Below are 12,540 nucleotides of genomic sequence, written 5' to 3' on the forward strand. Positions count from 1 at the left end.
CATACCTATATTATTGCTAATATATATTCTAATATATCTATATCATGGCTAAAGCACTTCTGGATGGATGCAAACTGCATTTTCTTGCCTTGTACCTGTGACATGTGCAATGACAATAAAGTTGAATTCTATTCTATTCTAAATTAATTCAGAAGACAAACACCCATCTCTGCTTTTGAGATTAGCATTAACACCCTCAGTTTTGACAAATAATACAGTTATAGTGGATCAGGTGCCCCTGAATCTTCCCTTATTTGTGCTGCAATAAGCCTAGGCTGGCAAAACGGGTCAAAAGAAGGACTTGACAGGCTTAGAAAAGTCAAAAATAGTGAGATATCTTGCAGAGGGATGCAGCAGTCTCAAAATTGCAAAGCTTCTGAAGCGTGATCATCGAACAATCAAGCGTTTCATTCAAAACAGTCAACAGGGTCGCAAGAAGCGTGTGGAAAAACCAAGGCGCAAAATAACTGCCCATGAACTGAGAAAAGTCAAGCGTGCAGCTGCCAAGATGCCACTTGCCACCAGTTTGGCCATATTTCAGAGCTGCAACATCACTGGAGTGCCCAAAAGCACAAGGTGTGCAATACTCAGAGACATGGCCAAGGTAAGAAAGGCTGAAAGACGACCACCACTGAACAAGACACACAAGCTGAAACGTCAAGACTGGGCCAAGAAATATCTCAAGACTGGTTTTTCTAAGGTTTTATGGACTGATGAAATGAGAGTGAGTCTTGATGGGCCAGATGGATGGGCCCGTGGCTGGATTGGTAAAGGGCAGAGAGCTCCAGTCCGACTCAGACGCCAGCAAGGTGGAGGTGGAGTACTGGTTTGGGCTGGTATCATCAAAGATGAGCTTGTGGGGCCTTTTCGGGTTGAGGATGGAGTCAAGCTCAACTCCCAGTCCTACTGCCAGTTTCTGGAAGACACCTTCTTCAAGCAGTGGTACAGGAAGAAGTCTGCATCCTTCAAGAAAAACATGATTTTCATGCAGGACAATGCTCCATCACACGCGTCCAAGTACTCCACAGCGTGGCTGGCAAGAAAGGTATAAAAGAAGAAAAACTAATGACATGGCCTCCTTGTTCACCTGATCTGAACCCCATTGAGAACCTGTGGTCCATCATCAAATGTGAGATTTACAAGGAGGGAAAACAGTACACCTCTCTGAACAGTGTCTGGGAGGCTGTGGTTGCTGCTGCACGCAATGTTGATGGTGAACAGATCAAAACACTGACAGAATCCATGGATGGCAGGCTTTTGAGTGTCCTTGCAAAGAAAGGTGGCTATATTGGTCGCTGATTTGTTTTTGTTTTGTTTTTGAATGTCAGAAATGTATATTTGTGAATGTGGAGATGTTATATTGGTTTCACTGGTAAAAATAAATCATTGAAATGGGTATATATTTGTTTTTTGTTAAGTTGCCTAATAATTATGCACAGTAATAGTCACCTGCACACACAGATATCCCCCTAAAATAGCTAAAACTAAAAACAAACTAAAAACTACTTCCACAAACATTCAGCTTTGATATTAATGAGTTTTTTGGGTTCATTGAGAACATGGTTGTTGTTCAATAATAAAATTATTCCTCAAAAATACAACTTGCCTAATAATTCTGCACTCCCTGTATAAATAGAATAGAATAGAATCGAGTACTTCAGACCGGGAGATTGGCAAAATGTATAAATAGGATGGCGATTAGGGGAATTGGAGACAGCTGTGTAACACAGCAGGGATACATTGGGAATAAGAAGACAGTGGACGTAAGACTCAACACAAGAAAGAGACAAGAGGCCACCAAACTAAAACACAGACCTAAGATACACGAGCTTGACACAGACAAAACCATAAACAGACATGAAGACAAGACTGGCTTTAACACTAGAGTGTTTTCACAAGTCTTCCATCCACTTGTGGAATGCTGAAAAAGAACTACACTTAAAAGCAATATGGAACTGAAAACAAAAGAATACATAATGTAAACATATCATCAAATAATCCAGGACTCACAAACAATGATATGATGAACAGAACTATAAAGAACAAAACTGAGAAATGCTTGGTAAACTGACCAAGGACTATGTCATCATGTCATTTTTTAAATATCATAGTTAATGTGTCCTGATTTGTAGATAGTGCCATCTTACAAATACCAGGAAATCCAACTGGGTGACAAGCCAGAGTTGTCTGCCCACACACCCACTGACTAGAAAAAGGGTTGAAACCTCAACTACTCAGGATGATTTTTAATGAATTTTTGAAAATTGACATAATTCTATTGTATTGGCTATATTGCATTGGATATAAGTACCCTTTAATTTCTGAGGAATTCTACAGTAAATCTGGCTGAAACTTGGCACACAGGTACAGTAGGTGTCCCAGAGGAGGGATGTGTTGAAAGTTGGACCTCAACTACTCAGGATGATTTTTCATGAATTTTTGAAAATTGACATAATTCTAGTGTATTGGCTGTATTGAATTGCATATAAATGTCCTTTAATTTCTGAGGAATTTTACAGTAAATCTGGCTGAAACTTGGCACACAGGTACAGTAGGTGTCCCGGAGGAGGGATGTGTTGAAAGTTGGACCTCAACTACTCAGGATGATTTTTCATGAATTTCTGACATTTCCATAATTGTATTGACTGTATCGGGCTGTTTCATTGTAATTTGTGTGCGCGCATGCGCGCGCGACTGTTCGCGCGCGCGCACGTGCGCGCGGGTATAGGCTTCAATCGGCACATAAAGCGAAAAGGCGCTACCGTAAAGACTGGTGTAAAAGCGCAAGGAAATTTAAGGAAATGACGGCTCACTTTACCGCGGTAGCATCTTTATGTGCCGCCACCGGTGTTTTAGCTAGGTAAGTGGTGTGGCCGATGTGGTGCTTATGTTGACCTTTTATAATAATGGCAAAACGAAGAGGCAGTGGCACATGCCCTCACCAAGCCAAAGTAAAAAAGCAATGCAATTCTTTTAAGATGGTTTTGCAAACAGAAGAAAAAACTGGGTGAGATTTTTTTCTTTTTCGAGCGAGAAAGGCCCGCTCTGCAAAACATGTTGCGAGGCCAAAATAGCAAGCGAGTTTTCGGGGGGAAAGTGTGGACAGCACAAAAGTCATTAGAAAGCAGTTAGAAGTGTAAGATGGGGATGGGGTACATTGTTGGAGGAGAGCGCCAAAGACCGAGAGAACAGGAACAAGCTGTAAAGAAATCCAACCCCGAGCAAGTTAAAGTTCTCATCAACAATATTCTACTACATGCCATCAACATGAATTATTCTATGCTATCGGTTCAACAAATTCACAATCACATGGCAAAGTATATGAGTATACCAGAAAGCTGGCGAAGCAAAAATGATGCCTTTGAGTTTGTGAATTCAATGAATCAAACAGTGCAGAATGAGATGATGTATAAAGTTAAAAATGCACCTTGGCACACCCTGATCATAGATGAGAGCACAGACATAACAGTGCACAGAATGCTAGTCCTGTATATTAAATACAGGGAGGAAAATAACGTCAACTATAAAACTGTTTGGTGGCATCATCCAGCTGACAACATGCACCTTTCAGGATAATGTGCAGGCAATAACTCAGTTTTACACCAAGCATGAACTAGACATGCAGAGAATGGTGATGCTGACCTCTGATGGTGCCTCAGTAATGCGAGGAAAGCACAACGGATTTGCAGCTTTATTAAATCGGCAAATACCACAACTCACTGAACAACACTGTGTGGTCCATAGAGAGGACTTTGATGATGCGTCGAAAGATGTACCTTTGATGCGTGATGTGGAACAGTTCATTTCACTTTCTCTAGATCCACAGTAAACAGGAGAAAATCAGAAGACCTAGCAAAGATTCTTGATGAGGATACACTGTCAAAGTCATTCAGGCCTCTGTACAAAGTGCGATGGCTGTCTACTGCAAGACAGAATCCAGTGATAAAAGAGATCCAGTGGCAAGTTACTGTTACAAAAAGGTAACCAATTCAAACGTCAAGGTTACTCTTACCGCTCTCTGAGATGTTTTGCGTGAGCTGGCAGACCTGTCTTTCTTTTCAAAAATGCAACCTGACTGTGATGGAAGAGCTCTGCTTTGCAAGAGCAAAGATTGTGAAGTTGCGTTCCCAATACTCAACAGAGGTAAAGGATGTTAAGTGGAGTGACCGTGTCAGAGAGGCAATGAGGGCCTCATCAGTACCGGTGAGATTACTCGTTTGATTCGTAACCTCTACGATCACTTGGGTGCTCGTTTTTCAGAGGATAAATTAATGGAGTGGTTTGCATTTGACATTGAGGCATTGAGCTCAGACATCAGCTCTGAGTATGGAGCAGCAGACATTGCCACACTGGCAAAGAAGTATGAGGCAATTCTCCACCACCCACATTTTGTGGAGGTCAGTGACAGTGAATATGCTGAATTCAAGTACATAATGAGGCAAAAACTTAAACTCAGGTCAATCAGCACATTCTCAGATATGGTGGCTGCAACACTAAAATGTAAAGAGCTAAAACACATCTCACAGCTTGTAGATTTGTGCTACATTTCAAGCATCCAGTGCAGATTGCGAAAGATAAGATAAGATAAGATAAGATAACCTTTATTAGTCCCACACGTGGGAAATTTGTTTTGTCACAGCAGGAGTGGACAGTGCAAAAGTTATGAGGCAAAAATTAGAATACAATAAGAATAAATACAGTACACAACTGTACAGAATAGAATAAAATAAAATACTATATACAGTAGAATAAAATAAAATAAATATACAATAAGATAAAAATAGAATACAAATACAAATACTATATACAACTGAGTAAAAATACAACGATGACAGAAAGGATTATTGCACTTAGTATTATTGCATATGTATGGATGTGTGTGCTTGATCAGTTAAAGTCTTTATTATGGAGTCTGACAGCAGTGGGGAGGAAAGACCTGCGAAATCTCTCCGTCCCACACCGTGGGTGCCGCAGTCTCCCACTGAAGGAGCTGCTCAGTGCTGTCACAGTCTGCTGCATGGGGTGGGAGACGTTGTCCATCAGGGATGACAGCTTAGCCGCCGTTCTCCTGTCACTCACCACCTCCACTGGGTCCAGAGGGCATCCTAGAACAGAGCTGGCCCTTCGGAAAGAGGCTTTAGTTTAATGCATAGGTGTCAAACTCTGGCCCGCGGGCCAAATTTGGCCCACAGCCTACTTACATTTGGCCCGCGAAGCCATACCAAATTACTATCAGAGCTGGCCTACTGGTATTATACAGCTAATATATATATTGTTTAGTATTAAGCTTTGCTTGTTCCATATTCAGTTTTTCAGCAAAACGTGTTTGAGTCCATAAGAAAAGATTCATTCTTATATCTGGAGGAATAAATATATTTCAATAAATATTAACGTTAGCCCGCGACTTTGTTCCAGTTTTGAATTTTGGCCCACTGTGTATTTGAGTTTGACACCCCTGGTTTAATGAATCGTATGAAAACAGATTCCAGGAATCGTCTTGAAGTGGACCATTTGGACCTGCTGATGCGCATAAAGTCAAACCTGCAAGCAGATGAGGCCATCAACTTGGACGATGCATACAACCACGTGAGAAGGGCAGACGGGAAAATTAAGGTGAAAAAACTGTGTAATTATATATTCTGCAGAGTTAATTGAATTTTCACAGTATCACATGCTTGTGCAACAGTACACATGTCACTATGTAAATGTGAAAGTTTTAATGTGAACAAAATTTTATCTCTAAAAGGTGCACATGTCTCAATTCCTCCAGAACAGGAACAACAAAGTGCAGCCACTGGAGAAGTGAGAAGGACACACAGGAAAAATAAGGTGAAATTTAAGTTCTCAGTTGGATTTGTGCTCATCTAGTGTCATTTATTTATAAATTTCATTTATGGATATTGATCATTAAATACTGTCGCTACTTTATGAGTAGTAGAAATGCAAATAATCATGTCATTACTTACTGTATTTTGCAGACAAAGAGTTACAGGACTCTCCCACAGACCACAGCAGGAGCTTCACACACTGGCTCATACTCATAATACAAGTCAGAGCTTTACATTAAAAATGTTAATTGTGTTTTCAAAATTGGAGTTTATAGTTGGTTTGGTTGGCAGTTCATGTTTTGCCTTAGCTAAAATTAAATATTTATACTTCCAATAGCATTAACATACTACAGGTCATGAAGAAGACCTTTGTCATTTTCACTGTCAGTGGGCTAAAGAACTTAATTAAAACATTCTAACAGAAATGTAAATGCTGTAATTTGATTCTTTTGATAAACTATGTAACTTGCATGGATGCGATGCTGGCGAGACCACAGTGCACACGTGTGATGTTGCTCACAGTGGTCCTGTCACAGTGCGGGGAAAGTAGGACCCAAATGCAGGACTTTCTGAATGGAGATGGTGCGTTTATTTACAATGTAAAGAAACTATAAAACAGTGCCAACAATCCACAGCGTCTGTGTTCTCTGAGCGCTCGTTCCTAATCCCCGTGCCGTGATCTGTGGTAAGTGTTTAGTCCTCCTCGGTGCCTTTGTACAACAGTGTGCTGCTCCCGCCACACGTTTCCACAATCCACCTGGAAACGAGAGAGTCCACAGTGAGTACCGTCCCATCCACCGGCCGACAAAAACACTTTAACCATTCCAACAGGAGAAGTTCAGCGACCACAGTAACTGTGAGCAGGAGCACTGACTATGTTCCTAGTTTAACAATCCCGCGCTGGCTGCCTCTCCGATCCTCTCTTGAGTAGTGTTTCCTTGACGATCGGCAACAGGTGGCTGATTACACCAGGTGTGGCTGGCTCAAAGGCTGAAGACTCTCCAGGCCTGGTATGGCAGCAAAACTCACACACCGCAACACACACACCCAAACACAGAGACAGGGAAACAAGGGACCAGGAGCAGATCACACCAACAACAACAATAAACAATCCACATAGTCAGATAGAAATTATAATATTCATTAAACCCAAGAACAATGCATGAGCCCTGACCCAGGCCCATCAGGTCCATCAACCGCTCAGGGAGTTTGTGTGTTTGCTCAGACACATGAAAAGTTAGAGGGAACATTGTCTGCAGGAAGACGTGTATTAGACATTCTTATTATCAGAACTGCTGTCTGAACTCTGTCATACCATCATCTTCATCAGAGCTTTGGCACGCGTCCCTGGAGTTTGGAAGATCCTGAGGTATTCCTCTCTGACATCCTTCAGTGGCAGTTACATAAAGTACATTATATGTTATTAGCATAAATATTGTTCATAATGGGTTGATTTTTATTTTCAAATTAAGAAAAGTTGTTGAAAAATGTCCAATTCTGTAAATGATTAAAGGTTGCCACCCTTAGCCATCTTGCTGTCTTCTTTTCCAAAACTCATTGCAAAACTTTAAGGTTGTTTAGACACTAATTAAACCGTGTTTTAGTTAACAAATAAATGTGAAGTTTCGCGGTATTAAATTTCATTTACTTTAATAAAACCAGTGTCTGGCATATAGTTCAGTTTGTGTTTGTCTCCATCTAGTGTTTAGTTATAATCCTTACAAAACTGTTTGACTAAACCATGTCGTCTTTTACTATTAAAAAAGCTTTTAAAGCAATTCTCGACCCAAAAATTCTGTCTGTAGTCTCAAAACATATTTTAGCCTTATATGTTTGTATGTTCCCTATTTCCTCCAAGACAAGTGACCCAATCTAGATGAAACTTTAACTAAACAATGCCTAGGCCACTGTGAGTGCCAACATTTATAAGTTATAAGCAAATATTTTTATATAAATTCCTCAATCGTGTACCATTGACAGTTCAGCTGAGCACCAAAGACAATGTCATAGTATAGGATGGAATGTCAGATCACAATGGTGTCTCACAATGTATCATAATAGCATTGTAACTATGTATGTGTGTTTATGTTGCTATTAAAAAATGGGGTAGTTCAAGACTTTTGCACAATACTGCTATAACTGTTAGATTATTATTTACTTTTTAAATTAACAACAAACAGAATAATTGTGAAATGGTGAAAAAAAACGTCTACAAGCATGTTTGTGATGCTGAGCAAACTGAATCTCCACTGAAATCAGAGCCTATCCTCACAGTAATTAAAACATGCAGCCTAAAAGCTTTAAAAATAGTCAGAAAGAAAAAAACAGATCCAAGTTATTTTTCAGTTGTTGTTGTCTTTTATTTTCCAATTGTTTTTTGTAATAAATTTGGAATTTCCAATAGGAGAATCTGGAGGAAAGCCAAGAACACAGGATAAACCCCAGAGAGCGGCTGAGGGAGCAAAATACTCCTAAACCTTCCTCTGATGATCACCCACAGAACCACTATGGTGCTTAGAATTCAGTACGATGTTATAGAGATATAGCACCATAGGCAAAGACCCTACAAAAAAGCCCTCCAACAATCAGATGATCCCCTATGAACAAGCACGTGGCGACAGCGGGAAGGAAAAACTCCCTTTTAACAGGAAGAAACCGGCAGAACCAGGTTCAGGAAGGGGCGGGGCCATCTGCCGCGACCGGTTGGGGGTGATGGAAAAGAGAACCATCTTTCCAAAAAGTTGGTACATTCATTCAGATCACAAAAGTATTCTGGACACTAGTTTAAACAAGCTGAGCTAATTTAGGATGGACACAGTCAGACATTAACAACTGGCCAGTGACAGACACATGGTGAGTGTACTCTTGTCTTACCTTGTGTTTTGAGGAAAGCAAATTAGCATTTTTTCAATTATCCAATGTATTACATTTAAGATTACAGCTTATGTGTCCAAAAATCATTATCTGTGCACTATTTTTAAATAGTTGCACATGTCCCAACTTTTGAAAAGATGATTGTTTGTAGGTCTTTTTAAAATTCCAGATCTCCTTTGTTAACTTAACTTTCTAAGAGGTATTTTAACTCATTCACTGCCATTGACGTCTATAGCCGTCAATGGCAGTGAATGAGTCAATGGGTTTAACTCATTCACTGCCAATGGCTGGCAGTGAATGAGTTAACAAGCCCTACATTGCATTTTTTCTTATCTTGAGAAATGAGCCTCAGATCAGTTTTCAAGATAGAAATTACAGAACAGGGTTTGTCCAGACGGGTGGGTTTGTCACTGTATAGTCAAGTCTGTGAATGTCACTGTCCAGGGCTCTATTGAGCGTGTTGAAAAGACGAGAAAACCAGCCAGTACTCTTCTTGAGAGTACTGGCTGGTGATGTGCTTGAAGGCAGGGGTATTTTTTGTTCATTACTTTCTTCACTGGGGGACTCTGGTGTTGGAATCTCACGCACTGGAGAAAGTTTACCATCCTTGACAACTCTCCATATCATCCCAGAATTCTTTGACCTTACTAAAGATTTCTGGAGCTGTGACACTAAAACCTCTGAAACAGCAATCTCAAATGCTTCGTCACCAGATTCCATGGCAGCCTGCAACAAGTATTTGGATCCAAACTCCTTGCACAGCTTTTTATAGATGGGGATGTGCAGGTTTTCAACACTTGGTGGGGGAATGGAATCCAGTTCTTTTTCAGCCCTCATTGTTACACCACCCATTAATTGAATCAGGTCCACGTTTAGTATGGATGTTCTGGTTTTTGATGCAATATGGTCGACTAACTTAGCAAGAAGCACAGTAAGAAAGGTCATGTTGACTGGACAGTCAGGAGACTCCAGACTTGGTGAAGAATTCTCCTGGTAGGCTAAAATCAATGCTGAAGGGACAAATGTTTCTGAATACTTAGGGAGCTCTGGAGTTGGAGGAGGACTCAGATTATCCGTGCACAATGAATTCTCTAAGGAACAGTCACTTATTTGTGGGATTTCTGCATCTTCCTCCTCCTCCACATCTAGACAGCAGGTCTGCTTACAGTTAGAGTCTGAGCATGTCATGCTGTCAGATGCCTTGTCTGTGATTTTTCTGCTGACATTCAAGATGCATTTAAAACTCTCAGTCACATTATACACCATTTGTATAATGCTCATACCTGTCACTGAGTCATGGGTTTGTGGGGTAGGAGCTGGCCCTGTGATACGAGCCAGCGACGTGTTGACTCTTTTAGTAATTTCTGCTGAAAACAGCTTTACTAATATATCCAAGTTGTGGGACTTACCTTGTGCCGTGGACAGGGCTTCACCAAAACAGTGATGAAGGGTGTTTCTGAAGCTGGCTTGAATATTATTTTCTGTTACTCTGCAGCAGCTGCAGCCATCCTGCAAACTTACCTTATCTCCACATGCATGATTGTGCCCCTTGGCAAGAACCTGAGGTTCTACAACCTCCAGGACCAAGGCGCTAATTTCTTCTATAATCGCATGGCACATGTTGGACAACAGAATGACAGCTTTTGATCCAGGGTCACCATCGGCTAAGGACGCCCACTGACTAAAAGATGAAAAAAAGATAAATAGTTGAGAAAACAAACATTTAACCAGAGTATATGTGTGTATTAGTGATCATTTTTGCTGCTTGTAAGCTTGATGGCTTTAAATGTGTGACTTACTCCTCTGAAACATCTTTCACATAGGGGGTGATGATTTTTCCAAGATTTTCCAGCGTCAGAAGAGGCAATTTCAAATGCCTGCAATCCAATTCCAACATCTAGAAAGAAAAGGCAGTCAGGTTTTTAGAAATCTTTGACACAATAACAAAATGTTCTGCAATGGGATTTTAAAATCGTCACTGTTAAATGCTTTGCACTGCAGTTCACTAATGAAATCCAACAACTGATAAGACAAAAATATATGTGTGATATGTCACACTAACAATATACAGTATATTAACAATTTGACTTCACATATTATTTGATAGAGCAATGTACTGAAGGTTATTTTATCAGGAATAAAAGTAATTTATCCAGAAATGTTTTTTTTATTTATTCATTTATTCATTTATTTTTTACCTTATCCGGTTGAAGCAACGAAACGATTTCCACAGATTTCCTTCTGTTCACTTCACTAAATTCTGTCATGTCTTTACCGTTTAGCACAATTGCAAACTGCACGTTTTTCTAATCATTTCCAAGTATTTGATTGTCCGCTGAAGCTTCTTCACGCCAAAAGTCTGTCTACAGTTTGAATTCTCGGGTTCTTCATAGGTCACAAAGCTGACGTTCGATGAGTGCGCGCAAACGTGCACGTGCTGCGCACACTCATCGAACCTGTGGGGCAGGTTCAGTTTTCTGTTACGTTGGCGGAGGGATATTAAGACAATACAGAGTTTGCTTCATTCAGTCATTTGATATGAGAAGCAGCGGTTTCCTCAACTTCGAGCCAAAAACACACTTTTACCATTTAGTCCACATCTACTGTAGGGATGTGGTGCCATTTTTTTTTTTTTACCAATCATTTAAGTTTTTATTGACAATATAGTATGTTCAGGTGAAAATTTTAATTATTACTGAATAAATAAAAATGTATAATTATTAGAGAAAAAATATTCACAGGATTCCAGCGGGCCTTTCATTAAATACAGCAACTTTAATAACTGTTGATATTTATTTATATTTATTTTCTCTTCTGTCAAGCTTTCCAAACTAAATTAAGTAGTGTCTTCCTCTAAATCATCAGCATGGCCAAGTTCCTACAACAATGGTGAATTTGATCAGTTGATCTCTGTTACAGGCTACACACCACTACCTTTCTCTTACTTTGAAGGTCAGTTAGTTGTTTCAGCTAACTGCAGACCAAATTATTGTGTTTGTGTTTTTTATTCTTAATATTCAGGTTCTGGTTTTCTTTAATGATTCCCTCGTTAATCCCTTGTGTATTTAAGTCCTGTGTTTTCCTCTGCCCTTTGTTGCTTTGTATACCTTCATTGCTGTGTGTCTCCTCCGTGCTCATGACAATTCCTAGTCCTGTGGTCCTGGTTAGTTTCCTAGCTTTCAAGATTTTAGTTTCTTGTTTCTAGTTCCTGCTTAGTTTTTGTATTTGATGTCTGAGTTTTCTCCAGCAAATAAAGTTGCCCTTTTGAGTTCCACCTTTTGTTTGAGTCCGATGTTCGGGTCCTCATCCTGCCTGCCACACAGCCTCACTTGACATGATAATTGCAGAGGAAAGGTTTATTTGAAGAGTTTTAGTCAGGGTTTAGAATTCATCATGACACTGAAACCCCACTGAAGGTTATGCATAATTGTTTTATAGTCTAACCAATATTATTTAATAAAATCAAAGAAATGTGCTCTGCTAGTTTAAATCATTGATAGAATTAATTTCACAGGGTTCCATGTTGAGACCAGAGCTATCTTCATGCTTGTGTGGGGCAATATTATTTGAAAACACTGCATACATTTTCATTGCAGTGCATATGATACCAAGTTTTATTTATTAATAAAGTGTAAGGGGTTTGCTCGTATCACTAAAATTAGAAACATGCTGTCTCAGAGTGAGGGTGAAAAATTAGTTCATCAATTAATTTTTGGGCCTTTTTGGCCTTTATTACTACAAGCCAACTGTGAGAAGACACCCAACAAATGGCCCGGGGCAATTTCAAACCAGGGCCTTTGCAAGTGACTCACGAGGTGTAAACTTTGCACACTTACAG

The 12,540-nt window shown here is 39.9% G+C and overlaps 1 protein-coding gene and 1 pseudogene across 1 annotated transcript; one reads left to right on the top strand and one right to left on the bottom strand.

The window, feature by feature from the left end:
* Positions 1-2,906: 2,906 nt before the first annotated feature.
* On the top strand, positions 2,907-4,504 carry LOC147328534 (uncharacterized; annotated as a pseudogene).
* Positions 4,505-9,074: 4,570 nt separating this feature from the next.
* LOC147328535 (uncharacterized) lies at positions 9,075-10,969 on the bottom strand. Its single transcript, XM_086297710.1, has 3 exons — positions 10,901-10,969; positions 10,502-10,599; positions 9,075-10,383 (listed from the first exon to the last, which is right to left on the bottom strand). Exons 1-3 carry the CDS (start codon positions 10,967-10,969, stop codon positions 9,075-9,077), a joined length of 1,476 nt encoding a protein of 491 aa, XP_086153836.1.
* Positions 10,970-12,540: the final 1,571 nt, after the last annotated feature.

Source organism: Aulonocara sp. 'chitande type north' Nkhata Bay, linkage group LG6 (assembly GCF_057382095.1).
Source record: "Aulonocara sp. 'chitande type north' Nkhata Bay isolate Kocher_YH1m ecotype deep benthic linkage group LG6, A_spYH_male_GT1.1, whole genome shotgun sequence".
NCBI classification, from domain to species: Eukaryota; Metazoa; Chordata; class Actinopteri; order Cichliformes; family Cichlidae; genus Aulonocara; species Aulonocara sp. 'chitande type north' Nkhata Bay.

What these genes read in the sequence shown, in the direction of transcription:
- LOC147328535 (XM_086297710.1), bottom strand. Translation starts at nt 10,969, where the DNA reads ATGACAGAATTTAGTGAAGTGAACAGAAGGAAATCTGTGGAAATCGTT. An exon ending in CGTTGCTTCAACCGGATAAG is followed by an intron (nt 10,600 to 10,900) that starts GTAAAAAATAAA and finishes TTTTCTTTCTAG; the next exon opens with ATGTTGGAATTGGATTGCAG. An exon ending in GTGAAAGATGTTTCAGAGGA is followed by an intron (nt 10,384 to 10,501) that starts GTAAGTCACACA and finishes TTCATCTTTTAG; the next exon opens with TCAGTGGGCGTCCTTAGCCG.